General features: G+C 41.6%; 1 protein-coding gene across 9 annotated transcripts in view; it reads left to right on the top strand.

Moving 5' to 3' along the window:
- Nucleotides 1–2,268: 2,268 nt before the first annotated feature.
- Nucleotides 2,269–25,552, top strand: part of MANBA (mannosidase beta) — a 144,897-nt gene continuing 121,613 nt past the window's right edge. For all 9 annotated transcript variants that reach the window (XR_007476922.1, XR_007476923.1, XR_007476921.1 and 6 more), the window contains exons 1-5: nucleotides 2,269–2,542; nucleotides 10,362–10,456; nucleotides 12,452–12,557; nucleotides 13,358–13,528; nucleotides 15,618–15,741. Coding sequence is in view for 1 of the 9 variants with exons in the window: in XM_004263572.4 (XP_004263620.2) it covers nucleotides 2,366–2,542; nucleotides 10,362–10,456; nucleotides 12,452–12,557; nucleotides 13,358–13,528; nucleotides 15,618–15,741 (673 nt within the window). In the remaining 8 variants the exon portion in view is untranslated. The remainder of the gene's footprint in view (nucleotides 2,543–10,361; nucleotides 10,457–12,451; nucleotides 12,558–13,357; nucleotides 13,529–15,617; nucleotides 15,742–25,552) is intronic.

Raw genomic sequence — 25,552 nt, 5'->3', positions numbered from 1 at the left:
TCTGTATGCACCTGTCTTTTTCTCCAATTTGGGGGGCAGCAGTTTGCCCTTTCACCTGAATTCTCTGACAGATCTAACAAAAGCTGTTGATTTTCAGTTTGTTCAGCTTTTTACTTGTTTTTAGGATGGAGTGATGACTTGCAAGCTCCTGACATGACAAAACAGTAACTGGAAGTCTTTTATTTCTTTGACCCATGAATATACATACATACATGTATATATGTGTATATATATATATATATATATATTTTTATTTTTATTTTTTGGAACAACTTTAGATTAACAGCAAAACTGAATAGAAAATACAGATGTCCCATACACTCCCTGCCCCAACACATGCACAGACTCCCCCATTATCAACATCCCCCCACTAGAATGGTACATTTGTTATCATCGATGAACCTACCATCATTATCACCCAAAGTCTGTAGCTTACATTACAGTTCACTCATGGTGTTGTACATTCTATGGGTTTGGACCAATGTATGTTTTCAAAGTGAAGTAATTCAAATGATGTCATACTTGTGTCTTGGAATGAAAGGAGGAATGATAAGTCTCTATTCTTGCTTTTTTAAAAAAATAGATTCCCTAAAATATTTCTTAATAGAACAACAGAGTATATCCAAACATATTCACAGGAATGAATTTTCCTTTGACTTAATGGGATCTCTGGGATTTATGAAAAAACAAACAAACAAACAAAAGCTCTTTGCCACTCTTGCTGCCGTAAGTCTTGTTATCAGTTTTGAACAGACTAGGGCTGGCCATTTAATGCCATGAATCAGGGAATATAATCTGAATTGAGAACTCCTTTCCTATCAAAAGTAAAATGCTCCTGGAGTGAGGAAACCTTTGAACCAGCCAGAGCCTTTCCCCCTTAATATCACTGGGCTCTACTGCAAAGAGTCTATGGGCCAGGAAAGGAGAGTTTGGGTCCTGTCTGCCACTGTCTGACAGGCAAGTTACCTGACTTCTTTGGACCCTGTTCCCTCAGCTTTAAAGCCAGAGGCTTGGGCTGAATAATCCAAATGTCCCTAAAGCCAAGATGCTAGCTAGGCTTGTGAAAAATGCTGACTCTGAAAAAATAAAATATTGTCCAGTGTCTACAGATTCAGGCAATTCCAGGGCCATTCTAAGGCAAAACAAAGCTCGGATTTAATGGGGGGAGAACTTCTCTTCAAAGACTTCTGCTGAAATACAGAAATAAGGTAGATAACATCAACACAGTCATACGTTAGTCTATTTTATGCAATGCGAAATTCCCTCTTAACTTCCCAGATCGCAGTTACATCCTATTGCAAAAATGGGACTCAAGTAGACTGCGCCACTATGAGACTTGAAATAAACCTGTGGTATTTCTTGGGTACCTAGGCATTGTTAGGAACAGCCAAGTATGTTAACTCATTTTATGCTTATCACAACCCCCAAAAGGAGTACTGTCTCCAATTTTGAGTTCTGGGAACGGGGGTATTAGAGAGTTTGTGGCTTGCCCAAGTCCCACAGCTAGTGAGCGACAGAGGATTTTAAATTTGCCTGCGCATTAATGCAGGTTTCCGGAATCTCAGGAACCTCCTCTGCAGAGCTTTATAAAACAGAAGGTCGTAGTCCACTAACATCAGGCCAAAGTGCTGTGTTTTCTCTGGGCCGGGCCTTATGTTGCACACTGTACACGGATTTTCTCAGCTCTCACAACAACCGTACGAATTAGGCACTTTAGTACTTATTTATTGTTTGAAGGGCAGACTGTTCTAAGACAAACCTGCAGAGCTGCCGGAGGTGGGCGTTACTCGCGCCGGGCAGACACCTGCAGCACTGATGAGAGTGTGGGGAAACTGGGGGGAACTGAAGTGATGGGGTGTCTTGGTTTTCGGTTCTCTGAAGCAGTGAGGAGCCTCTCTTGCTGTAGTTTCCGCACACTACTGTCTGTCCCTGAGCTCCCCGAGGCTGTGCGCCACTTTGCGTCCAGAGATTGGTGTGTCCCAATTAGCGTGCACGGTTCTCGCCTCCCGTTCAGACGCCGGAGCAGCTGGAATAAGAGCCGAGGAGGACCCAGACCAAGGCGGTCCGAGCCCGGAACCATGCACGAGGTGGCGGCTCCGACACTCGCGACGCCGAGCTTCGGCCAGTTGGCACGATATCCGCGCTCCCAGCTAGTCTTGCGGAGCCTGGGGAGCAGCTGAGGTCCTTTCAGCTCAGCTGACCCGGGGGTGTGGCCGAGAGGCGGGGGCGTGGCCGGGAGCTGGGGGCGGGCCCCGGGGCGGGGAGAGCTAGAGCCCGGGCTCCTCCCGAACAGAGGGTAACTTCCGCGGCTCTCCGAAGCGCGGGGCTTCTACCCCCGTGGGTGGGTGAGGTACCGGCCACCGGCATGCTCCTCCGCCTGCTCCTGCTGCTTGCGTTGTGCGGTGCGGGCTCCGCTGCCATGGTGGTCAGCGTCAGCTTGCGGGGAAGCTGGAGGATCCGCAGCGGGAACGGCACGCTGGAGTTGCCCGCGGAGGTTCCCGGTTGCGTGCACAGCGCCTTGTTCCACCAGAGGCTTATCCAGGTACTGTGTGCGGCCTCCCCGCCGGGAGCCTGCGCCCGCGTCCCCCTCGTGGTGAGAGGGGCCCAGGAACGGCCTGGCAGTCCCCGAGCCCGGGGCTGTTCTCCTCGGTTTGGCACTAACTTCCCCTTTGCGTCTTGTGGTCTAGGGGTGGTGGTGGTGAGGGGGTGGGGATGGGGACGCCGAGGCAATGTATCTACTCTTGGCGAAGATCACCGCTGGGGTCCGGGCTAGATGGAGGCTGACCCACGCCCACGCTGGGACAGCAGCAACTCAGGAAAGCGGAGGTCCAGACAGTTCTACTGGGGTGTTATTGCCATAGTTCTCCAGTGAAGCGTAGATTAGAAAGGACGTGTTGTCACTGACAAAGCCTCTAAAGAGGGGGATTATTGTTTCAACTACCCGAACACTGCAGAGGACAATAGTCTTTCGCCTAGTAAGGGTTAACTGTATTCATTAATGCCTCAGTTTTTCATTTTCGCTTTTAGGCACCAGGGAGTCAGATTTGGAATTGATGCAGCAGCACATAAGCTGAGGAGAATGAGACCTGCAAGTGTAAGGGTAGGATTGTCAGTGCTAGCGTACAGGCTAAATAATTTTTAATGCTGATTGGGATATGAAGAAAGATGCTGTTTCCTCTCAGGGCGTGTGATGTGATGTGATGTGTGTGTCCCAATAGATGCTTCAATTTCTAGACTTCTGGTGGAGGACGTTTTCCTGTTTGGCCGCCTGTGGTTAGAGGTTTGCAAACAGACTGCCACCTCCCACTGCTTTTTCCTTCCATCTGCTGCACATCTTTAATGGCTTTGCTTGGGACAAGATGTACTTGATACGTGGTTTGCATGCATTGTCCCAATCCGCATAACAACTCTAAAGAGTAAGTCTTCTTATCTTCATTTTATGGATGAATGAATTATGGAGCCCAGAGAAGTTAGATAATTTTCCCAAGATCACACAGCAACTAAGAGTGGCAGAAATGGAGTTATAACCCAGCCTGGCCTGACTACATAGCCTTCTGTACTCTGTGACACTTACCCTGTGTGACACATTGACAAATCATGTGTTTTTAAAGCACTGGAGTTGACTGTCAGGAATATAATTCGAAGTTTACTTAAATGACAGGACAGTCAACTAGGGTTATGCAAAATTTCTGATCTGGTACAATTAGCCTTTTTTCAAAAATGTGTATCAGAAAGGAAGGAAATGTAAATGACACTGACCATGGTCTGTTTATTTTTTAAGTAAAGAATCCTCAGACTTAAGTATTTGAACTATTTTTAGTTAACAAACTACTTATGACATGGACCACAGGTGACCTTGGTTACCCCAAGGCTTCACTTACCCATGCTTTGAAAATGCCTGTGTTTCTTTTGCAGGGTTTCTCCTTGCCTCATTATCCTGATTAAAGTAAGGCAATGGGAAATCATTAGTGGCTGTAGTAAATCAGATTACTGTTTCATGTTATAGGGCTACATATCAAGAAACAATGTTTGGTTACTCGTTAATGTGAATGATGTGCTCACAGAAGGAAATAACTGACTTTTCCTCGTGGGAACAATTTACAATGTCTGTTAAATCTGTTAATAAATTCTAAGGAAAAGTTTAAGTTTCAGTAAAGGTAGATGTAGTTCTTAAATGGTAGTGGGATGAGAGATGGGGAGCTTTTGGGGATTGGGGAACTCCAGGCCTATTGACAATAATCATCAAGTATCATTATGGAGTAATATGATGTTGTTCTACTACCTGCTTTATTATACCATCCCTTTTTGGTGTTGACCTAGGAAATATTTTATAGTTTAGAGCAGACACTGGTCCAAATACAGTGTTTACATGAGAACTTGAAACATATCTTGCTGAAGTCATTCACCTAATTATCTCGTAAATATTTATTCAGTACCTCCAATGTGGCAGGCATTATTCCAGGTGCTTGGAATCAAGTGGTGAAGAAAACAAAGTCTTTGTCCCAATAGACATTCTAGTGGAGAAGATAGACAATAAACAGATTAATAGATAATACAGTGACAGCGGGTACACTGAAGAAAAATAAAGCACGTTAAAGGAAGAGAGAGCGAAGGCTTGTTGGGAAAGATTCTATTTTAGAAAAGGTGGTTAAAGATAGCCATTTTGATAAAGATCTTTTGATGAGTTCAGTTTTAAGCGGAAGCGAATTCCCTGCAAAAAGGAAGAAAAGATGGCAGTGAGGAGGGGAGAGCCCTTGAGGCAGGAACATGCTTGATGAGTTCCAGGAATAGTAAGCAGGCCAGGTGGCTGTAGCCCTGTGACCTGGGGGGCAGGTGGATGATTTCAAAGTAGCCATCTGGGGCAGATCATGCAGGGCTTGTAGGCCATTGGGAATAACTTTTGGGTTTTATTCTGCAATGATGGGAAGATATTTTTAGCTACATTTGTTAGTGTACATCCTTATTCTCTTGGACAAATTTTTAAAAGTGGAATTGTTGATTCAAAAGAGTATACATTTTTTTAGTCTTTTGCTATGTACTTCTAAGTTGTTCTCCATAAAAATTGTACCAGTTTTACACTCCCATCATGACTTTATTGGAGTACTTGTTTTAAGTGCTAGATTTGGATATTATTTTAAAAAATAAAAATAGAAACAATTTACTTTCTAGTGAGGTTAAACACCTTTTTTGCTGTTGTGGCCTCTCCTGTTGTGGAGCACAGGCTCCGGACGCACAGGCTCAGCGGCCATGGCTCACGGGCCCAGCTGCTCCGCGGCATGTGGGATCTTCCCGGACCGGGGCACGAACCTGTGTCCCCTGCATCGGCAGGTGGACTCTCAACCACTGCGCCACCAGGGAAGCCCTAAACACCTTTTATATGTTTATTTCATGCTTATTGGTGATTTGGGCTTACTTATTCCTGTTTTTTATCTATTTTTCTATTGACTATTCATCTTTTAAAATATAGATTTGTTAGGCCTGTTGTTATATATTTTCAAAAATTTCCCATTTATTAATGATATATTTTGTCATATACATGTTTTAAAGTTTTATATGTTGAAATCTTTTAAGCTTTTTTTCTTTTATGATTGTTTCTGTCTTTGGTATTATGCTTTGGAAGTAATTTCCTCTCTCCCAATTAAATAAATATTTACCTATATTTCCTCCTTTTAATATTATTATAATTCCTCTTTTGTATTTAAAATTTTGATCCATTTGAGTTTTTTCAAATGGTTAAACAGTTTTCTATATCAAATGATTTGAACAATTTCTCTGTTGTCCACTGATACAAAACATTACTTTTATCATGCACAAAATTCTTATATACTGAATTTTCTTATTCTCTTTTAAAATTCTTTTAAAAAGAATAATAAATGTTTAATACTTACTGTACGAATATTGATGCAGAGAAATATAAAATATAAAGAAGAAGGAAAAAGCCAATAAAAAGCATACTATTAAGCAGAGGTAAAAATTTTCATATATATCTTTCCAGACTTTTCTAAGTATATACAAACAAATATAATAATATAAAGATGAAGTCAGTCCCTGAGATGGTTTTGTAAGCTACTTCTTCATTTAAAATATATGATGAACATCTCTCTGTATCTATAGAACATCTCTCTGTATCTATAAATGTCTATAAATATAGATCTAGAAAAATTTTTAGTAACTGCATAGACTCCTTTATAAAGTTCTTCTCACTCAAAATATACACTTAAAAATAGAAGAGGGCTTCCCTGGTGGCGCAGTGGTTGAGAGTCCGCCTGCCGATGCAGGGGACACGGGTTCGTGCCCCGGTCCGGGAAGATCCCACATGCCGCGGAGCGGCTGGGCTCGTGAGCCGTGGCCGCTGAGCCTGCGCGTCCGGAGCCTGTGCTCCGCAACGGGAGAGGCCACAACAGTGAGAGGCCCGCGTACCGCAAAAAAAAAAAAAAAAAAAAAAAAAAAAATAGAAGAAAATATATTGTAAATATACACATACACTACTAAAAATGGTAGGTACGAGATGCAATGATCATCTGGTATAAAAGTGTAGGTAGGGGCTTCCCTGGTGGCGCAGTGGTTGAGACTCTACCTGCCAATGCAGGGGACACGGGCTCGTGCCCCGGTCCGGGAAGATCCCACATGCCGCGGAGTGGCTGGGCCCGTGAGCCATGGCCGCTGAGCCTGCGTGTCCGGAGCCTGTGCTCTGCAACGGGAGTGGCCACAGCAGTGAGAGGCCCGCGTACCACACACACACACAGAAAAGTAGGTAAATATGGCGTGAGGCACTGAAGCACAGTTGAAAAAATGTAGACCTTGGTGTCAGACTGAGTTTGTTTCATGCCTGGATGTACTGCTTCATCATAGGACCTCAGGAAAGACACTGCACCTTTTGGAGCATTAGTTTCTTCCTCTATAGAACGGTATTTACAACACATCTTTGTTATGAAGATAAGAGTGAATGAGTGCCTATCTTGGAGGCTGATATAAAGTAAATGGTCAACAAGTGATACTGTTACTGTCTTTAGGGTTCATGGGTTTGCTTATGAACTCAGTCACTTACATGGGTCCTTAGTCGTCAGACGTAATGCTGAACGTAGTCCTATTTGCTTTAAATAGGACTCAGAATTTTAATATGAGCAAAGGGGATCAGACCACTCTGGAACCAAATTAAGTTGGTTGCTTAGCATTTGCAGTAATTATTATAAATGTAATCTGAGTCTCTGCAACTTTTAATTTAGGGAGGTAGGCATTTGCCCTTAGAGCAATTTTTTTTAATAAATTTTATTTTTTTGGAGCAATTTTAGGTTCATAACAAAATTGAATGGAAAATACAGACAGTTCCTATATGTCTCCACACATGCCCAGCTGCCCCGCTATCAACACCCCCTACCAGAGTGGTACATTTGTTACCATCAGTGAACCTTACAGTGACACATCATTATCACCAGAAGTCCATAGTTTATGTTACAGCTCGTTCTTAGTGTTGTACATTCTATGGATTTTGACAAATGTATAATGATATGCAGCCACCATCATAGTATCATTCAGAGTAGTTTCACTGCCCTAGAGATCCTTTGTTCTCTGCCTATTCACCCTTCTTTCCTCCTTAATCCCTGGTACCCTCTGATCCTTTTACTGTCTCCATAGTTTTGCCTTTTCCAGAGCATCATATAGTTGGAATCATACAGTCTGTAGCCTTTTCAGATTGGCTTCTTTTAAGTAAGAGAAAATATTTAACTTCTAAATTCTGTTTGTTTAGAAAAAATTTATCTGAGAAGATTACCCTCTGGAGCTTGACATGCAGCTTCCTTCAAGGAGCCGGAGGGATAGGAAGGAGTCTTGTGCCCCACAAGCCCGATCATCACCCAGCCCTGAGGCTCCGCAGGTTAACATCTTGCAACTGCATCAGCCTTCACACCTTTCTTGTCATGATATTATTATTTTTTTTTTTGCGATACGCGGGCCTCTCACCGCTGTGGCCTCTCCCGCTGCGGAGCACAGGCTCCGGACGTGCAGGCCCAGCGGCCATGGCTCACGGGCCCAGCCGCTCCGCGGCATGTGGGATCCTCCCAGACCAGGGCACGAACCCGTGTCCCCTGCATCGGCAGGCGGACTCTCAACCACTGCGCCACCAGGGAAGCCCTTGTCATGATATTTTTAAATATATTGGATTAAGTCCACAGTGTAGAGTTATAAATAGGGCTGGGTGGAGACATATGGGCAGGTTAATAACTAGGTGCCTCTTCAAACCCGTGTCCTTAAATATTTACTCCATGTTAGTTCAGTGGAGAGGCTGAGTCCTGCGTGTGGGGAAGAGAAGAAAAGGAAGCAAGTGGGCTGGGCCTGGCACACCCCATTTAGCAGAACAAAAGCTCACCATTAACCAGACCTTAAAAGTCAGTTTGGTGATTATTGGTTGTTATTTTTTTTTTTTCGGTACGCGGGCGTCTTACTGTTGTGGCCTCTCCCGTTGCGGAGCACAGGCTCCGGACGCACAGGCTCAGCGGCCATGGCTCACAGGCCCAGCCGCTCCACGGCATGTGGGATCTTCCCGGACCGGGGCACGAACCCATGTCCCCTGCATCGGCAGGCAGACTCTCAACCACTGCGCCACCAGGGATGCCCTATTGGTTGTTATTAAATCTCGTCAACCACTGACTGCCCCTTTGGTATCTTTTTTTTTTGGCTGCGTTGGGCCTTCGTTGGTGCACGCAGGCTTTCTCTAGCTGCGGCGAGCGGGGGCTACTCTTCGTTGCGTTGCGCGGGCTTCTCATCGCGGTGGCTTCTCTTGTTGCGGAGCACGGGCTCTAGGTGCGCGGGCTTCAGTAGTTGTGGCACGCGGGCTCAGTAGTTGTGGTGCACGGGCTTTGTTGCTTCGCAGCATGTGGGATCTTCCCGGACCAGGGCTCGAACCCTTGTCCCCTGCATTGGCAGGTGGATTCTTAACCACTGGGCCACCAGGGAAGTCCCCCCCACCCTCTTCGTATCTTATCAAAATTATTTCTTCCAGGCAGGAGCCGTTTCTGGCTGATGCCTTTCTCTCCATTTTGATACGCACCCCGTGGTGTTATAGCGCCCCTTGCGGATTTGTTCTCTGGGCAAGTGCTCAGCTGGTTGTTGCCAGTGGCCAGCCCTTACCTCTGTGGAACTGAGACAAAGTTGGCTTTTCCCTCTCAACGTGGAGTTGCAGTTCCTGAGGCAATCACCCTTGGACCTGTCCCAGTTGGAAAGGAGAAGCCCTCTGAGCCTGTGCTGTGTCCCTCTATGTAGCCGTGGTGTTGTTCACAGACATTAGAACTGAGAAACTTCTCTTACCATTTTCTGTTCCACCTCCTGCCTGGGAGCCCTCATCTGAGAGGTAAAGGGTAGAAAATGAGTAGGAGAAGAAAGAGGTAAGGATTATGGAAGGGAGGACTTGGGGCTGGACCCTGAGATGGAAGAGCATCTGTGAACACCCAGCAGGCCAGTTGTCTAGGGCAGAGGGCCAGATACTATTTTAGGCTGCATGGGTCATTTGGTCTCTGTCATGTCTACTCAACTCTGCTATTGTAGCATGAAAACTGCCGTATGTAATTTATAAAGGAATGGGCCTGGCTGTGCTCCAGTAAAACTTTCTTTATCGACACCTGTCCATTCTTAGCTCACTGGCCATACAAAAACAGGCAGTGAGCTGCATTAGGCCTATGGGTTGTAGTTTGCTGACCTAGTCTAGGCTAATATAGGAAACCTGAAGTCTGTAAGTTTGACGGTATCTATGCTGCCTGTATATTCTCTGCAGAGATCCTTTCTGTGTTCACTTAGTAAAGCTGAGTAAATCCAAGGAGTGGGAGTTTTGCTCATCTTTGGGCAGTAGAGGAGAAGTGTTCCTCTTGAGGCCAGCTGGGATAGTGGCAGCAAAATGCAAAGTGAGAACCAGAGGGCGGTGAGTGTCTGATGGCTGTGCACCATAAGAAGTGCTGCCGTTCATTCTCTGCTGATACCTTGCAGGTTCTGTGCTTGGTTTTAACAGAGGAAGCCAATCTTCATCTCCGCACATGTTCTTTCATAATGAGACTATGTAATAGTTGTATCTCAGAGCTCTTTCATTTCAGGTATTTTGATTGTGTTGGGCTTTTTTTTTCCGTTTAAAATTATTTTTAGTATTTTTAGTATGCTCACGCCATGGCAACTTTGTTTGAAAGGTAATGGGCTCTTAAACAGATGGAGCTTTAGCTTTGAGGATGGGATGTGTCGGCATACGAAATGCTTGCACTCTTAGGCCAAGAGTTCATTAATTTTTAGGTAATAAATAGCTATCATTGATAGTTTATTTCATGTTTATTTAATTAATTATTTTTGCATATTTAATCACCTACCATAATTTTTATCAACAGGATCCTTACTACAGATTTAATAACCTTAACTACCGATGGATCGCCTTGGATAACTGGACCTATATCAAGAAATTTAAAATCCCTTCTGACCTGAGGTACTTATGTGTGTATATCTATATTTATATCTATCCATTTATTATTATTATTTGAACTTTTGTTCTTTTTCTGTCTGTGATAGTCTTCTGTTTCTTTAGGTTGCCTATCCGAACATTGTCAGACTAAAGCCTGTACTATAAAAGTGAATATATATGATTTATGTTTTGATTTGTGTATGAGGGTGGTGCCACTGATCATTAGTCACAAAATTATGTCTTATTCAATCATTTTTCCAGTGGTTGTAATGGAGTCACCTCGACCTAGTCAGTTCTCTTATCTGCCTTTCGTTTTCCCTGCCCTCCCAGTAATCCATAGAATGTCTATATTTACAATATTGTCAAGTAGGATCAGAGATACATCCTTTGTTTGATGTAGCGTTAACCAGCCACTGAAACTAAGGCATTGGCCTTAGATTATGTCGTGAGGCCACGAGGAAAACCATGATATAGTTTTCAGTAATGTTCTATGTAGCAGAATGTAACCCAATTGTATCTACCACCATTATTGCTAAATTAAAAAAAAAAAAACCCTTTTGTCCCTTTAATATGACCTATTTTTGGGTAATTATTTACTAGCTTCTTAAAAAAGAAATAAAGCCAGAAAATAGTGCTCACTATCATGGAGTTACTGTGTTCCAGGCTCTTATTTCCAGATAATACTTAAAATATCTCTAATAGGGGGTCCTCTTTCACCTTGAACTCAACATATCCGAAATTTAACCAATCGACTTTCCCACTGAAAGCTTGCTTTATATTCTAGCAACCTCGTTATTTCTCTTACTGTAATACCTTCTTCCCAATCTTCTGTGCCCAAGGAGTTTTTGGCTCATCATATCTTTTCTTCATCTCCCTGTATTCGGTCTGTTTCTGAGTCCTGTTAATTTTTGCCTATCATTTCTCTTGATTCAGCCCCTGCCTCCTCATTTCCAAGTTTCCGCCTTTGCCTAGGCCTTTATTATTCTCCAGTCTTTTGTATGCAGAAACATAAGATTCATCTTTCCCGAATTTTGATTTTACCATGACATTCTTGCTTAAGAATGACGGTGTCTTCCTTTCGATTGGCAGATCAAGTTTAATTTTCTCTGCTTGTCTGTGAAAATGCTGCTTACTGTTGCCAGTCGTGCACCACTTCCTGCACCTCCATCCCCCATCCCTCTCTCAGCCCTAGGCAACCACTAATTTATTTTTTATTTCTGTGGATTTGTTTCTTGTGGAAATCTCAAAGAAATGGGATCATACAATATGTGGTCCTTTGTGATTGGCTTCTTTCACTTAGCATAATAATGTTTTCAAGCTCATCCGTGTTGTCATGTTCACCAGTACTTCATTTCTTTTTATTGCTGAGTGCTGTTTTATTGTATGGGCATACATTTTATTTATTTTGTTCTTCTTTAAACTCTTGTCTCCTTCTTGAAGTCTTCACTTATGACATAAACTCTGATAGCACTTGTAGTCTATCCAACAAGACTGTACCACAAAGTAGAAGAGATTGAAAGCTTTCTCTTTGTTTCCTGTGTTTTAGGCTTCAATGCTAATCAGATTGCAGATTCCTTAAATTCAGAGACTGTTTTAGTTCCCTGTAAGGCTTAGCAGAGTGCTGGGCACATAATGTTTACTCATAGATACTTGTTCCTTGGTTAATGCGTTCTCTTAGTGTTAGTAAATATAATAGTTTGTGACAATGTTTTATGTCCATTATTTAACTTGGTTCTTATAAGAATTTGTGAAGTTCTAGGAAACAAGTCAATGCATGGAAATTAGAAGTCATGCTCATGATTTTATGGTGATTGAAATATTTTGAAGAAAGTTAAACTGGATCACTCAACATAAAAATGTATTAAAGCAATATTTCTGAAAATTTCATTGCAAACTCCCTTCTAAGAATGTATATTTTCTGTGAAATATTTATTTCTTTCGTTCTTAACTAATAAAAAAAAGGCTAATTATCTAAGTTAATGTTCTATACATCTTGTTTTAAAAATCTTCTTTTTTTAGCAAATGGCGTAAAGTAAAGTTGGTTTTTGAAGGCGTCGATACAGTTACAGTAGTCCTGCTCAATAATATTCCTGTTGGCGAAACAGACAACATGTTCAGAAGCTATGTAAGTACATAATGACATCAGGTTAAAAAGAACCACTTGTAGGTATTTGGGTTCATTGTTATCATGAGTGGCAAGTACAGGTCCTTGGATGCACTGGGTAAGTTACTTTATCTCTCAGTTGCCATATTTGTAGAATGATGAAGACACTCAAACCCTATGGAACTATTGTGAGGCTATAATGAGCTAATTATATAAAGTGATCAGTATTAGTTTTTGGCACATAGGCAATGTTTGACAAATGCTGTTCCCTTCTCTGTTAATTTGGTAATCCAGAGTTTCATGGGAAATGACAGTTGACAAACCATTTTAAAAGAAAATGTTCCTTCCTTTCTGGAACAGTTACCTTAAGAGATTGTATCCTGATCTCCCTTCCCTTTCAAGGGTAGACTTATCAAAACGAAAATAACTTATGACTTAGAAATACATACTATGCATAGCGGAGAGTCAGGTTATCACGAAGTGTCTAGGAAATCCTTGGCAATTCAAAGCCATGTGTGAATAGCCAGAGCAGACATTCCAGGGCTAAAGATAGTCTCTGCTTGTGCTGTTTGCCTAGAACCATCATCTGTCAGTAAAAATAGCAGGAGAAAACCTAGAAATCTATGTTTGCGTAGGAGAATGTGATCAGTTATAACTAAAAGTAGGCAACGAAGTTATACTATTTTGGAGAAGTGCTTTCTCCTGCCAAAAGGCTAAACCTAAAGATTTCAGTTATTTTATGCATCTTTCATGCATTCTGCCTCTATCTAAAATTTTACACAGGAGGCTACTTTCACATTTGTTCTTTCCCTTTAATTTAGAGCTTTGATATTACACATGTGGTCCAAGCAGTAAACATCCTTGAGGTGCATTTCCAGTCACCAGTGATATATGCGGACCAGAGGAGTAAAGTTCACACTCACTACAGCGTGCCCCCCAACTGCCCTCCGCGTGTGCAGGATGGCGAATGCCATGTCAACTTTATTCGCAAGGTACCAGTCTCGCAATGGAGGGGCTTTAGCTTTGAGGATGGGATGAGGGCATATGAAATGCTTGTTTGAAGACTCCAGTTGTATTTCAGAAGTTGGGCATCTCTTTCCTGCCCCCTCAGTGGGATTTAAAAATTAGAAATAAGAACCAGGGCTTCCCTGGTGGCGCAGTGGTTGGGGGTCCGCCTGCCGATGCAGGGGACGCGGGTTCGTGCCCTGGTCCAGGAGGATCCCACATGCTGTGGAGCGGCTGGGCCTGTGAGCCATGGCCGCTGAGCCTGTGCATCCGGAGCCTGTGCCCCGCAGCGGGAGAGGCCACAACAGTGAGAGGCCCGCGTACCGCAAAAAAAAAAAAAAAAAAAAAAAAAAGAAATAAGAACCAAAAATTACAAGAATTTTTGTAGAGAGCTTGTCTTTCTAGGTTTCCTTCTTGAGGAGTGTTTCAGAACTTAGATAACGCTGGAAAAAGAAGAAAGATAGGTGACTGATAATGTACCTTTACAATTTTTTTTTTTTTTTTTTTGACTGTGCCACGATGCTTGCAGGGATCTTAATTCCCTGACCAGGGATTGAACCCATGCCCCCTGCAGTGGAAGCGTGGAGTCCTAACCAGTGAACCACCAGGGAATTCCCCCTTTACAATTTTTTTAAAAAACCACCTGGGTTTATCAAACTTTTCACCAGACTGTAGGGTTCATGTTTATGAGTGATTCTTATTACTAGCCTTCTGCAACTGTGCCCCGGTTGAACTGATTGGTTTTGGGCTGTAAGTTCAGAAACCAGGATTTCTGAATTCATACTGGAGGAAATAGGAGTTGGCAAGAAACTCTAGTTAGAGTTTCTTAAACTGTTGTATCTTTATCTTTCAATATGTTTCTTCATTCTTTATAGTTATTACATTTAAATATAATAGTGGGTGCAGAGATATTTGGGAGAAATTTAAAGAGTAACTATTGTGTTGCTTCAGTGTAATATGCTTTTGAAGAATAAATGTACATAATTAGATTTTATGGTCTTAGAACATTTCTGCCAAATTTAACTATGTTTCCTAGGTTGATAGATGAGTTATTTTTTTAGTTATCTATTGCTGTGTAACAATTATACCAAAACTTATCAGCTTAAAACAACATTTATTATCACAGTTTCTGTCAGTCAGGAATGCAGGTGTGGCTTAGCTGGGTACCTCTGGCTCAAGGTCACTCATGAGGTTACTGGCAAGCTGTGGACCAGGGCTGCAGTTACCTTAAGCCTGGATGAGGCCTACCTCAGCTCACCCATGTGGTTATTGGCAGGCCTCAGATGGGCTTCCAGGCTCACTCATGTGGGCCTCTCTACAGAGCTGCCTTACAGCATGGCAGCTGACTTCCCCCTTGGCCAAGAGAGAGCTGACAGAGCACCCAAAACAGAAGGTGCACTCTTTTATAACCTAATTTTGGACGTGCTCTCACTGCTGTTGTATTCTGTTGGTTAGAAGTGATTCATTAGGTCTAATCTGTACTCAAGGGGAGGGGATTACACAAGGACCTGAATACCAGGAGAGGATCATTTTGGGTCATTTTAGATGCTGTATATGGGACACACACACGCTATTATGGACTTAATTCTGTGCCCCCCAAATTTGTATATTAAAGTCCTAACCCTCAGTAAGGTCAAAATGTCACTCTGTTTGGAGATGAGGTCTTTAAAGAGGTGATTCAGTTAAATGAGACCGTTAGGATTACTGCTGATCCAGTATGGTTGATGTCCTTATAAGAAGAGGAAATTTGGACAACAGAGGGAGACACTAGGGGCGTGTGTGTGTGTGTTTGTGTGTGTGTATACAAAAGGCTATGTGAGGGCACAGTGAGAAGGTGGCCATCTGTAAGCCCAGGAAACCAAACCTGCCAACACCTTGATCTTGGACTTCCCAGCCTCCAGAGCTATGCGAAAGTTAATTTCTATTGTTTAAGTCACCCAGTTTTTGGTATTTTGTTACGGCAGCCCTAGCAAACTAGTACACATGTACATAATATTTTAAAAGAAAAAGGTTTTCATAATGTTTAAGTTTCATGGTAATTAGAATCGATCTTCTTTTTTTCCCTTAAAATTGCAGGCACAGTGTTCCTTTAGTTGGGACTGGGGGCCTTCCTTTCCTACCCAGGGCATCTGGAAAGATGTTAGAATTGAAGCCTATAATATTTGTCATCTGAACTACTTCACATTTACCCCCATATATGGTAAGCTAAGAGCTGTGATTTCTTGTTTTTCTTTTTTGAGCCTCCTCTATGTTATAAAAATTGGGTTTATAATTTGAATATATATACAGTTGGCCCTTGAACAACATGGGTTTGAACTGTGCAGGTCCACTTATGTGTGGATTTTTTTCAACAAATACTACAGTACTACATGATCCGAGGTCTGTCGAATCCATCGATTCAGAACTGTGGATGTGGAGGGCTGACTTGGAGCATCAGTGGATTTTGGTATCTCCAGCAGGTCCTGGAAGCAATCTGCTGTGGATACCAAGGGACAACTGTACTTTTCAGAGACTTATTTAAAAAAAAATTTTATGGCACATTAAATTTAGAAAAGTGAAAAATATGTACAAACTGATTTGTCATGAAAATTTAAAAAAAATTAATTAATTTATTTATTTTTGGCTGTGTTGGGTCTTTGTTGCTGTGCGCGGGCTTTCTCTAGTTGTGGCGAGCGGGGGCTGCTCTATGTTGTGGTGCGCCGGCTTCTCATTGCCATGGCTTCTCTTGTTGCGGAGCACGGGCTCTAGGCGCGCGGGCTTCAGTAGTTGTGGCACACGGGCTTAGTTGCTCTGCGGCATGTGGGATCTCCCTGGACCAGGGCATGAACCTGTGTCCCCTGCATTGGCAGGCGGATTCTTAACCACTGCGCCACCAAGGAAGTCCCTGTCATGAAAATTTACTGTATAAAGCAGTTAAGTAGGTGGGTACCTACCTTTTAACATATTCTGAAAAATAAAAAATGAGAGGAGGAAAGAAAGAAAGAAAAGAAAGGAAAGAGGAAGGGAGGGAAGGAAGGAAGTTCTGTTCTCCCAAGCTGTTTCTTAAAAGAATTTGGGCTGCTGGCTTGCACTCCTTTTTGCTGCCCCTGTAGTCACTTTCAAAACTCCATGGTGCTGAGTTCTTGGTTTGCTTAAATCATTGGGCTGACTTTCTGTCACTGCACATTTTCTCCTCTGAAGGCCATGACATACCAGCCTTGTTAAGAGTTGAAAATAAACTGGAAGACAGACAAGGCATTAAAGAAGCTCTTATAAGGTAAAGAATACTACTTTTTCAGTTGAAGGGAGCATTAAAGAAAACCTCAGAAATCTCACAGATGTCAATGAATTGGTTAAAAACTGGTCAAATATTTGTTGAGTTCTTTGCCCAGCACTGTGTGTATTTGGCATAGAAAAGAAGTATAATGTGTTTACTCATCCCTGCAAGTTGGTTGAGGTGGGGAGGGGAGATATAAACAATTATCAAGCCAAACTAGATTGTGTCATAGTCTTTGGGATGGCAGCCCTAGTAGTTCAGAAAACCAAGATCAAAGGATTTGAGAAGTTAGGGAAATCAGGGCGAAGGTGGAGGCAAATGGGATTTTAAATGATAACTCATGATGCTCAGTCCAGTTCCTTGCAGGCCTAACTAGATGAAGTCTGTAAGCAAGTATGTGGTGTGTCCATACAAGAGTTCTGTTGTCTTTAGGGCCCTGGTGACCCTAGATTGCTCTTCGATAGAGCCAGATCTGTGTTTTCTAAAGGCAGAAGACAAAAGCATATCAGAGACGGTTGATAATTGAGGAAGTTACTAGGTGCTGCTGGCATTTTTTTTTTTATATAAATTTATTTATTTATTTTTGGCTGTGTTGGGTCTTCGTTTCTGTGCGAGGGCTTTCTCTAGCTGCGGCAAGCAGGGGCCACTCTTCATCGCGGTGCCTGTGCCTCTTACTATCGCGGCCTCTCTTGTTGCGGAGCACAGGCTCCAGACGCGCAGGCTCAGTCGTTGTGGCTCACGGGCCTAGTTGCTCTGCGGCATGTGAGATCTTCCCAGACCAGGGCTCGAACCCGTGTCCCCTGCATTGGCAGGCAGATTCTCAACCACTGCGCCACCAGGGAAGCCCGCTGCTGGCATTTTTAAATGCTTAAAAGGCATTGGAAGATCTAATGTAAATTGCACATATAAATGTGGCTGTTTAGAGCTTTCTAGTTTAGTGTTTCTCAAACTTTTCTTCAGAGGCTCAACCCGAATTGAGCCTTGCTATGAAATCAAATACATAATGGTTCACTCCCCCCCATCCCCACCCGTAATTTTTCTCAGGTGTATATAATAAAACCTACTGTAAGAAGGGGTCTGGTTTTGCCAAAAGTTATTTATTTAATAGTTTTGAAGTTTAATCAGTGTTTTAGGTGGTTAGCAAAAAGTGCTGTGAGTTCCAGGTATCCTGATATCTGAAAAAATTTGAATAACACTGCTCTAGTTTAATTTAAAATTTTGAATATGAAGCTAAACATTTCTTCCTGAGTATGAGTCATTAGGGTTCAGTTTATTCACCATTAGTGACTGAGCGAATTTTATTTGAATTAAATCAATTTAAGTGATGCTTAAAATTTAATTTAGACTCGGTGTAATCAGTTATCCATATCAACTACATTTTTGATGTTTTATGACTACAATATATTTTGTACTTAACATAGGGAAGAATATCTTTCCTGTTCAGAAGATGTGTCCTGTGCATATTAAGCAGTAATTCTTATATTTTTGATTAATTTTATAGATTTCAGTTTGGTTACTTGATGTAATAGAGAAAATTAAAGCATAAACTTATGAAAGCATTAGGAGAGGAACTTCCTTTAGGATTTTTTCAGAATTTTTTTTTTCAGTTTGTATTTGGAAGATAGCAATCATTACTGAAATCAATAGAAACTTAGAAGTGGAAAATAATAGAGAATAAACTAATATATTCTGGATACTTTTTGCATTTATTTGGTACACAGTTTGAGGCAGGCATTGAGAGTTACTAAACATTTTTTAAAAGGATTAGTTCATAATCAAAAGTAGATACATGTAATTTTTATTTAAAATCAAATACTGTATTCATTTTTAAAATTTAAGTGTGAAATGAGGTTAGTCAAAACTAATGCAAGCAGTGGCTAATCTCTGTATAATAGTACTACAGATAGTTTGTATTTTATTCTTCTAAATTTTTATATTGAGCCTATATTGTCTCTATAATAAGGGAAGAAAGCAGTTAAACTAATCTAGTATCTAGTAATTTCAGCCAGCTTATTATGAAAGGCTAAACTACTTTGACTTTGTAGCACTTTCTGCTTTCTGCCTATTGAGGCTAGAAGAAAATAACCTTTTTGCTTTTCCAAATGTTTAATTTATTTCTTAATTTAAAATTAGTGAGTTTAACCCTAAAGACCAAATGACCAACCATAGTTCCCCAGTTTAATTGTATAAAATATGACAGAAAAAAGGCTGTTAGACTTTTAAAAACTAACTTGAAATTTTTGTGAATTAATTTGCTTTATGTATATATATATATATATATATATATATATATATATATATATATTTTCTGCATTCTTAATCCTTAGCATAGTGGTTTCTAAACTTTTATACTTTTGAATATCCTTTGGTCATTTGTTTGATTTTGCCCTAACCTCAGCTTCCTAAATGATTTTCACATATTCTTAATATTTAAGGTAATAAAAGCAAATTTATATTTGGAAAAAATACTGAGGTCAAAGGGAAACAAGAGTTACTCTCATTATCTCTTAGGCTCTTGTCATTTATCTGGGTTTTGAGAGATACCAACTTATTGATGTGACTTTCTCTAAAACGTCATTAGAAAATATTTATTTGAATGTCTGTGTGTGTGTGTGTGTGAGAGAGAGATAGACATATATTCATTTATTGATCATCTCCATGCTAAGTCTTTCATATTTGTAATCTGATGTAAATTGTTCATATTAGGCCCTAAAATTTGTTAGGGAGGGATGGTTGTCTAGTTTTATGAACTTTTCTTAAGGTTACATAGACATATTAAGTCCAAATATATAATAAGTATGTTCTGATGAAACACTGCATTGTTTAATCTTCTGTTACCGCAGTTAGAAAGAAATAAAATAGAGATGTTTTTCAACATGTATATCTTCCTGTTGAGCTGAGGTGAGCTGTGGGTCTTTGACCTGTGCTTGGGCAATTCCGTTCCTCAGAGATGCTGCCTTCCCGACCGTATCCACATTTACTTGCGGCCTTAGCCTAAAGCACCCCGTCTCTTCATTCTTGAAGACATAGGCTTTGAGTTGGAAGAGTGGGCCTAGCTCCTAGCTAGACCCTAGCCTGCCCAACAGTGGCCTTTATTGAAGGTCATTGCTGCCCTTTGTTTACAGCTTAATATAGAGAATATAATATTACAACGTAGCAAAGATTTGTCAGTCTTGCTCAGTGCCTTGTTTATTGCATTCCTTTTTGAATGCAAGCATGCATTCACTTTTTTCTTACATTCATTTTGAATCACTTTTTCATTACCCATAAAATGATGGTATTCACCCTCGAAAATATATTTATGGGTAGGTAGGTTGCTTGAATGATCTCTGAGTAGCTGCCTTGTTGTGTAAGTCGATTTTTTTTTTTCTCTAGAACTTACCAATTTATGTTGTTTGGTGGGGGGGGTGGGTGGCGGGATTTTGCTTTGTGTCTGTTTTGTTTTGATTTCATCTTTGAGGATTTTGTCCTGCTGAATAGGCAAGGAGATCTTGCTGCTTGGGAAAGAAGGGGAAAACAGCTGTTGTAACTAACTATAAGCCTGCTTTTCTGGCTAATGCAAGCTGTTAGCTCTTTGAAAAGCAGCTACTGTAGTCTGTCCTCTAATTCTGGCAGGAGCATGGGGATGTATCCTATGTTTGAATTTCAGCATTCTGTGGCTCGTTGTCATTGCTGTTCCTTCAGATGCACAAGGCTATCTCTTCATTGCAGCTTTACATCACCTATGAAAGATGCAAGATGAAGCGAGCAGGTAGGAGGCGGAGCTGGGAGGCGCTCAGTAGGGCTAATCAGGGCAGCCATGTTTGAATAGCTTGCCCCCCAGTGAGAGGAAGCATCTTTTACATCTTACATGAGCCGTCCACCAATGTTTGCAGATCCATCCCATGTTGACCTGAGTGTGCTTGCATGTCCCTGCTGGTTCTTAGCCCTTCCAAATGCCATCCTGTATTCTTTTTTTTTTTTTGCGGTACGCGGGCCTCTCACTGCTGTGGCCTCCCCTGTTGCGGAGCACAGGCTCCGGACGCGCAGGCCCGGCGGCCATGGCTCACGGGCCCAGCCGCTCCGCGGCATGTGGGATCTTCCTGGACCGGGGCACGAACCCGCGTCCACTGCATCGGCAGGCGGACTCTCAACCACTGCGCCACCAGGGAAGCCCCATCCTGTATTCTTAACTGTGACCTTCGGGTATATTTTGTTTCTTTAAGTAGATTCAACATCTTTGCTGTTTGTGATTGGGGTATAATTTATAGTGCCTGTCAAGTTTCACAGACAGTAATTATTCAAGAAATATATTTCCACTGTTTGGCAGAAATGCTCACATAACTGTTGTCATGCCTTTGTCAGGTAGTTTAGGTTACAAAGATAGTGTTTTGACAAATGGAGGAACTGTGGCACCATGTAATTATGCATTTAGTGGAAGGTCAGACACATTCTTTATGTTTGTAGATTTCAGTGTTTTTTCTTTTTTAGAAAGACGCTCATATTAAGAGGCTAATATTTTATGGTTACAGTCCCTTCAAATGCTTTGTTTCACATTATACGTATTTGCTATTAGGACTTAGGATTCTGAAGGACAAAAAGCACCTTTGCTTTTGGTCTTCCTCATTATTCATACGCAAATTTCAATCTGTGCGTGCCTGCTAGTGTCTTTCTTTTTGATAGGCGCCTCTGTGGGAGATGAGTGGAAGGTAGAGAGCACTGGAGTTAGGAAACCTGGGCCCTTGTCCTGTCCACTGGCTCGGGAGCTTTGAGCTAGTTCTGCAGTCAAGGCCTCAAATACCACAACTGCAAAGTAACTAGGAGATGGCCAAGTTTCTTTTGCCTCTAACATTCTACAGTTCTTTCCCTGTGTTTGTAAATTACAGCACTCATTACAGCCTAGTGAGGGTATAAGTGTGGAAGAACCAGTTTTTTTTGAAGCTAGATATATGATTAAATGAAGGTACTGATATTTGAGGCTTAATTACAATCAGTTAAAGCAAGGCTTAAGGTGTAGTTTGAGAGTAACTCTTTCTGTAGTTATGGACACACTTGAATTAATGTAATTCATCCGTCTTCTTATTTTTCTACCTCCATGTCTTCCTATACTTTTTTTTTTTTCTCTTAGACAACCGAATAAAGCTGTTTTTTGTTTTTTTTTAATTTTTATCCTGACCACATCTTGACAAAGAAGTGGACTATATGGGACTATAAAAGGAGCTGGCACATTTTAGAAGGTTTTAAAAGTTAATGTACTGGGACTTCCCTGGTGGTCCAGTGGTTAAGAATCCACCTTCCAATGCAGGGGACGCGGGTTTGATCCCTGGTAGGGATACCACATGCCACGGGGCAACTAAGCCCCTGTGCTGCAACTACCGAGCCCGCGTGCTGTAGAGCCTGCATGCCACAACTAGAGAGAACCCCGCATGCCGCAACAAAAGATCCCGCACACTGCGACGAAGATCCCGTGTGCCGCAACAAAGACCCGGCACAGCCAAATAAATTTAAAACAGAAGAAAAGGTTAAATGTATTGGCCACATCTACACAAATTGGAGTTGTCCTGAAGATTGTTTGCATGAAGAAGCAGCACACGTTCATCTGGGCTGTGAGGCTGGTTACCCTTTCTACAAATTCCCATCCGAGTCAGACTCATGGTGATTTGTTTGTTTGTTTTTGAAGAAACCTCACTGAATCAGCTTTGGAAGAATCTGAAAATGAGTCAATGGGCAGAACCACATTCTCTGCCATGCCCTGGGTTGCCCACCTGGTTGAGGTTAAATGGAACAAACTATAGACTGTAGTGTCTTCTGCAGGGAGCAGGGCATCAGCTAGGACATCGCTGAGGCTCCAGGCCAGGGAAAGCCTCAAGTTGTAGAGAGAGCTCATCAGCTTGCTCTCCACCCTGTTTTGATAAGGAGTTCCTGTCCTGTTTGGGTCCAGGGTTGATTAGTCAGGGTGAGGAAGGATGCAAAACTTGGTGTCATTGAGAGGGAGACCTGGGAGGGGATTTTAAGTCATTTAGTAAACTTTCTTCTTTCTTATCCCATCCCCGGTACTTTGTCCATTTTTGAAATGATCTTGCGTTCCACTTCAGGAGAGCTGGGGGTGAGAGGTCTTCTTTAGGAAAGGATAACTTGTTAGTGCTGGAAGAGATATGCTGGGAAGCTGCATTCTAGAAATGGGTCTTGATTTATAAGGGGGCGCTCTCCTTAACTAGAAATAAGCTTATACATTTTAAAATTAGCCAGTGAAAAGAAGTGACCAGGTAATACCAGGAAAATTATTATTTAAGACTCTCAGTATGCTCTGTGAACCTAAACTACTGAAATTCTCCATGGAATTCTCCTCCTGGAAGGAAGGGTTGTACTTCATTTGGAAGAAGAAAAGAGTGCAAAATATGTTGTTGTAGGGTATTTGGTAATGACACGATAGGCTTGTAAATCTTCATGTTGGGTTTTTAATTCCTCAGCTTCAGTTTTTTCATTTAGTGGCACCCGAGGGAGTTAACAGGATGAGCTCCAGAGGGGTGCCAATTTACTTTAGAACCTTCCATGTTAGAAGCAATAGAAACTGGACAATTTTGCCAGTAACCTTTGGGAATTACTCTGTTTGTCTTCCTTCTGGAGGCCCTTACAAGCAGCTGATTCTCTGCTGAAGAAGTGATAGGAAACGGCCAAGGAGCCTGCCTTTTTAAAAAAAATTTTGGCTACGCTGCGCGGCATATGGGATCTCAGTTCCCTGACCAGGGATCAAACCCGTGCCACCTGCATTGGAAGGTGGAATCTTAACCACTGGACCGCCAGGGAAGTCCCAGGGAGCGTGCTTGAACTTGGTGGTTATTGGTTGGTAGGAGAGGCCTAGAGCGCAGAACTAAAATCTCTAGGTGGAAATGAAAGAAAAGTGGATTTCACATCAGTGTAGAGGACGACTTTCCAATAGTCAAGGCTAGCAGAAAGGGAGGCAGAGGTTTTTGTCATTATATTAAAGATATTAAAGACAGATTAGAATGGCCTTTCGGGGGAAATATATTAGGGTAGAGATCAGCAAACTTTTTCTGTAAAGGGTCAGCTAGTGAGCATTTTCGCTTTTTGGGCCATATGGCCTTTGTTGCAGTTACTCAACTCTGCCTTTGTAGCATGAAGGCGACCGAAGACAATACGTAAAATGTGGGCATGGCTGCTGTCTGGCCTGCTGGGCTGCCATGACGAAATACCAGACTGGTCGGCTTCAGCCACAGAAATTGACTTCTCACAGTGCTGGAAGCTGGGAAGTCCAAGATGAAGGTGCCGGCTGATTTGCTTTGTGTTGAGGGCCTGCTTCCTGGCTTGTAGATGGCCAACTTTCTAGTTGTGTTCTCACGTGGTTGGGGGCTGAGGGGGTGTGCGGGGAGAGAGAGAGAAAGAAAGAAATTGATCTCTTCCTCTTCTTATAAGGCTACTGTCCTATCAGAATAGGACCCCACCCTTATGAACTCATTTAACCTAATTACCTCCTAAAAAAACCCTCTCTCCAGATAGAATCACATTAGGGGTTAGGGCTTCAACATATGAATTTGGGGGGGAATGATACAATTCAGTCCATAGCAGCTGTGTTCCAATAAAATTTTATTTACAAAAATAGGAGGTGGTCCAGATTTGGCCCAAGGACCATAGTTTGCTAGCTTGTGGTCTAGAGGGAATCAAACACATCAAAAAGTAGACCAGGTGATCTGTCAGCATACTTCTAGTTCACCAGTTTTGTGAATCTGTGCTGTTTTGGTCAAAGACTCAGCCAAAGGACATATTTGATGTCTAGCATAGCTTGACATCATTAAATGTTCTCCTATATAATAAGATCCTCTCCCCACTGTAAAACTCCTGAGCACCACTAAGATGTGGTTTGGGGGAAATTATGTGGATTGAGTTGGCAGAATTTAGAGGTTAAATGTTTTCGAGGTCTCTAGTTTTAGACTGTCTTGGTTCACATCTGCCACTTACTAGCTATGTGATCTTGGGCAAGTTACTTAATTTCTCTGTCTCAGTTTTCTCATTTATAAAATGATGATAGTAGTGGAATTTACCTTATAGCAATGGTGTGATGCTTAAATAAGTTAATACTTGTTGAGAGCATAAAACAATGCCTGGCTCATAGTAAGATCTTGGTAAATGTTATCTATTATTATTTCTTGAAATAAGAGAGAGTGAGGGAAACCAGAGGGAATATGATTTCGAGTTAAAGGTGAGGTAGCTGTCAAAGACTTAGGGATGTTTTAGAAAATAAACAGCTTTGGATCAGATTGGAGTGTGTGCTTCTGTTTAAGAACAATAAAAATGTGGTAAAGGGAATATGAATATTTTTCTAAACAACCTTTAATTCTCCTATCCTAGTATTATCACACGTTTGTACTTGTCCACATCCCATTAGACCCTTAGCTCATGAGGGCAGGGGCCATGTTTATTTACCCTGGTGACTGTTTAAGTCCCATCTCTTAGCAAAGAACATGGCACTTAGATGGTTCTCAGTACACATTTATTGGATAAATAATTACATTTAAAATGCATCTTTATTTTTTCCACATTGGATTAATTCTAATACACCTAAGTTTCTAACTTATTATATGGCTTAAAAACCCTCAGTGATTTTACTTTATAAAAAGGAACAAGCAAGTATGTTTGATAAATCAAGACTGATAAATCTTGGAAGATTTATGTTATCTTTTCATTTGTAATTTTCTATTTGTGCCATATTTATAAAGTTTTTGTGACTTATGATTGTAACATTTTTAGAGTAGAAGTA

Source organism: Orcinus orca, chromosome 4 (genome assembly GCF_937001465.1).
Source record: "Orcinus orca chromosome 4, mOrcOrc1.1, whole genome shotgun sequence".
In the NCBI taxonomy this organism is placed as follows: domain Eukaryota; kingdom Metazoa; phylum Chordata; class Mammalia; order Artiodactyla; family Delphinidae; genus Orcinus; species Orcinus orca.
This window is presented reverse-complemented; position numbering and strand designations above follow the sequence as displayed.